The 4,465-nt window shown below is 46.9% G+C and overlaps 1 protein-coding gene across 1 annotated transcript in view; it reads left to right on the forward strand.

Moving 5' to 3' along the window:
• The first annotated feature begins 3,297 nt into the window (after positions 1-3,297).
• FLVCR1 (FLVCR heme transporter 1) overlaps positions 3,298-4,465 on the forward strand; it is a 70,634-nt gene continuing 69,466 nt past the window's right edge. Inside the window, exon 1 of the mRNA XM_056568268.1 lies at positions 3,298-4,294. Coding sequence (XP_056424243.1) covers positions 3,674-4,294 — 621 coding nt within the window. The 5' untranslated portion in view covers positions 3,298-3,673. The remainder of the gene's footprint in view (positions 4,295-4,465) is intronic.

A 4,465-nucleotide genomic window follows, 5' to 3' on the forward strand; every position in this document is an offset into this window, starting at 1 on the left:
TTTTTCTAGAAAATGAAGTATTTCTCACAGAAAAGGATTGCAGTAACACATTTTGCTATACACATGTTTATTCCCTTTGTGTGTATTGGAACTAAACCAAAAAAGGGAGGAAAAAAAGCAAATTGGACATAATGTCACCAAACTCCAAAAATGGGCCGGACAAAATTATTGGCATTCTTTCAAAATTGTGGAAAAATAAGATTGTTTCAAGCATGTGATGCTCCTTTAAACTCACCTGGGGAAAGTAACAGGTGTGGGCAATATAAAAATCACACCTGAAAGCCGATAAAAAGGAAAGAGGAGAAGAGAACTGTCTGAGGACTTGAGAACCAAAATTGTGGAAAAATATCAACAATCTCAAGGTTATAAGCCCATCTCCAGAGATCTAGATTTGTCTTTGTCCATAGTGCGGAACATCAAGAAGTTTGCAACCCATGGCACTGTAGCTAATCTCCCTGGGCGTGGGCGGAAGAGAAAAATTGATGAAAGGTGTCAATGCAGGATAGTCCGGATGGTGGATAAGCAGCCCCAAACAAGTTCCAAAGATATTCAAGCTGTCCTGCAGGCTCAGGGAGCATTAGTGTCAGTGCGAACTATCCGTCGACATTTAAATGAAATTAAACGCTAAGCCAGGAGACCCAGGAGGACCCCACTGCTGACAAACAGACATAAAAAAGCAAGACTATATTTTGCCAAAATAAACTTGAGTAAGCCAAAATGCTTCTGGGGAAATGTTTTGTGGACAGATGAGACCAAGATAGAGTTTTTTGGTAAAGTACATCATTCTACTGTTTACCGAAAATACAGTGAAATATGGTGAAGGTCAATGATGTTTTGGGATTGTTTTGCTGCCTCTGGCACTGGGTGCCTTGAATGTGTACAAGGCATCATGAAATCTGAGGATTACCAATGGATTTTGGGTCGCACTGTACAGCCCAGTGTCAGAAAGCTGGGTTTGCATCAGAGATCTTGGGTCTTCCAGTAGGACAATGACCCCAAACATATGTCAAAAAGCCCCCAGAAATGGATGACAACAAAGCGCTGGAGAGTTCTGAAGTGGCAGCAATGAGTCCAGATCTAAATCCCATTGATCACCTGTGGAGAGATCTTAAAATTGCTGTTGGGAAAAGGCGCCTTCCAATAAGAGAGACCAGGAGCAGTTTGCAAAGGAAGAGTGGTCCAACATTCCGGCTGAGAGGTGTAAGAAGCTTATTGATGGTTATAGGAAGCGACTGATTTCAGTTATTTTTTCCAAAGGGTGTGCAACCAAATATTAAGTTAAGGGTGCCAATAATTTTGTCCAGACCATTTTTGGAGTTTGGTGACATTATGTCCAATTCGCCTTTTTCCCTCCCTTTTTTGGATTAGGTCCAATACACACAAAGGGAATAAACATGTGAATAGCAAAACATGTGTTACTGCAATCCTTTTCTGTGAGAAATAATTCATTTTCTAGAAAAATGTCAGTGGTGCCAACATTTATGGCCTTGACTGTATATATATCTATGTGAATAGAACATAACAGCAGTCTCCTGAGATATATATATATATATATATATATATATATACACAATACAAGAATATGGATGCACTACTGTGGTAGATGTAAACAATACATTGGCTATCCCTCAACACTGATGTTAAAATTGAGACATTCGCCAGTGTATCCTTATATGAAGGACACACCAGAGCCCGCACACCAACGCCAAGGTTTCTCATTTTGGTGCGAGACCTAACGCTAGTCCTACCTGTGCTTGATAAACAGAACAGGGGCCAGTGGGCAATTACGGCAGCATTCGGCTGGCTCACAACTTCCTTCCAGATACCCTCCAGTGTTACTACGCACACATGCAATGGGAGGAGGGAGGCAAGCTGCAAGCCCCACCTGAGTTGGCTATTATGGGTGCCTGGCCTCACAGGTGCTTCCTTAATGCTGCCTGGTAGATATTCAAGGCGCATTAATGTTGGAGTTTACACACCTCCAAATTTAAAATTTAAACAAACAACAAAAAACGTGGTTTCAAATGGCTGGAAGTGCTCAACCCCAAATGCGGTTGTGCATTTATACTGGGGGAGCAGATCCTGCCCTTGTAGTCCGTTGCTAGGGGCGATCCCCAGCATAAAAATGCATACAATGGAGGATGCCTGCAGGGGACTACAAGTGCCACAATAGAATCCTACACCAGATAAACGGTGTGGATATGTAACAATTAGAATAATACAATACAAGAATATGGATGCACTACTGTGGTAGATGTATACAGTGACATTGGCTATCCCTCAACACTGATGTTAAAATTGAGACATTCGCCAGTGTATCCTTATATGAAGGACACACCAGAGCCCGCACACCAACGCCAAGGTTTCTCATTTTGGTGCGAGACCTAACGCTAGTCCTACCTGTGCTTGATAAACAGAACAGGGGCCAGTGGGCAATTACGGCAGCATTCGGCTGGCTCACAACTTCCTTCCAGATACCCTCCAGTGTTACTACGCACACATGCAATGGGAGGGGGAGGCAAGCTGCAAGCCCCACCTGAGTTGGCTATTATGGGTGCCTGGCCTCACAGGTGCTTCCTTAATGCTGCCTGGTAGATCTAATTGTTACACATCCACACCGTTTATCTGGTGTAGGATTCTATTGTGGCACTTGTAGTCCGCTGCAGGCATCCTCCATTGTATGCATTTTTATGCTGGGGATCGCCCCTAGCAATGGACTACAAGGGCAGGATCTGCTCCCCCAGTATAAATGCACAACCGCATTTGGGGTTGAGCACTTCCAGCCATTTGAAACCACGTTTTTTGTTGTTTGTTTATATATATATATATATATAGCAACAGAAGAATGCAGCAGCACACTGCCAGCACAAGGATATAGGTGAAACATGAACATGCAGATAAAACATGGAGAGCTATACAGCTATGGTGTAATAGATGCAAATGTGAAACTATGAAATAGTGAGGCACTTAGCTCGCAAATTTGTCTCCGCCGGCGGTCAAATAGCTTGGACCGTCCCACCGCGATAAGGTGTCCTCATTGGGACGGACCCTACACTGTGAATATGCCTCTGTGTGAACAGTTCAGTAAGCATGGCAGGATCTGGAACATCCAAGACACCTTATATACACCTGATAGAGGTGGGTGGGGTGCAAGGCCAACATGGAGGTAGCCACTCCCCCGTATGTGCAATACAGACAAAGAATAAATCAGCCAGCACTTTAGTTGATACCAAACTATTATATGGACCTGGCCTATATATATATATATATGAACATGACAGCAGTCTCCTGTTTTCTAAATATTTCCATCTTTTGCATAAATTATGTAATGAGTATGTTGCAACAATCACATTTCTGTTTAGTAGTTTTAAAAATGAAAACAGTGATGTGATTGGTGGTTGCTGTGCCACATGTCCCCCCCCTTATCCCCGCCCCTTTATTTATTATTCCTTTATCAGCAGTCACACTCCTATCTGTGGGTGGGGCGTGGCCATAATATAGACAGCGTCTGATTGGCTGAGCGGATGACACCATGCTTCCTGATTGGTCGCTCGGTGCCGGCTCATTAGACTAGGAATGACAAGGAGCTGTCACTGTGTCCCCCGCTCACTGCACGCCGGCCGGGCTGAGGGATGCGCAGTGTATCCGCTAGTCCTGCATTATTCCCGGTACTATGGTGTCCACGGAGCTCGGCCATCACCACAATGGACTCACCCTGGGGAAGGAGGTCGGCGGGGACGGCCTGGCCAGCCCGAGCAGTAACGGGGAGGTGGTGACGGTGTTTGTGAGCCCCGGCGCGGAGCAGGATGAGAGACAAGCCTTCCTGCCCGGGCTGGCGGTGGCTCCGGTGCCGGAGACCCGGCTGTTTGCGCGGCGGTTCGCGGTTCTGTCCGTCTTCTCGCTGTACTCTCTGGTGAACGCCTTCCAGTGGATCCAGTACAGCATCCTCGCCAGCATCTTCACCGGCTTCTACCGGGTGTCCTACCAGGACATAGACTGGCTGTCCATGGTCTACATGCTGGTCTACATCCCGCTCATCTTCCCGGCCACCTGGCTGCTGGACACCAAGGGGCTGCGGCTCACCGCCCTGCTGGGCTCCGGCCTCAACTGCCTGGGAGCCTGGGTGAAGTGCGCCAGCGCCCGCTCCGACCTCTTCCCGGTCACCGTGTTCGCACAGCTCGTGTGTTCCGTGGCGCAGATCTTCATCCTCGGGCTGCCCTCCCGGGTGGCATCCGTCTGGTTCGGACCCAAGGAGGTGTCCACTGCCTGTGCCACGGCCGTGCTGGGCAACCAGGTACTGACCACGTGTGTGTAGGGGAGGGAACCAATACTATTTATATATAGGGGGGTGAGGGCACCAATACTATTTATATATATTGGGGTGAGGGCACCAATACTGTGTATATATAGGGGGATGAGGGCACCAATACTATGTGTATATATAGGGGGATGAGGGCACCAATAC

Source organism: Hyla sarda, chromosome 3 (assembly GCF_029499605.1).
Source record: "Hyla sarda isolate aHylSar1 chromosome 3, aHylSar1.hap1, whole genome shotgun sequence".
NCBI lineage: Eukaryota > Metazoa > Chordata > Amphibia > Anura > Hylidae > Hyla > Hyla sarda.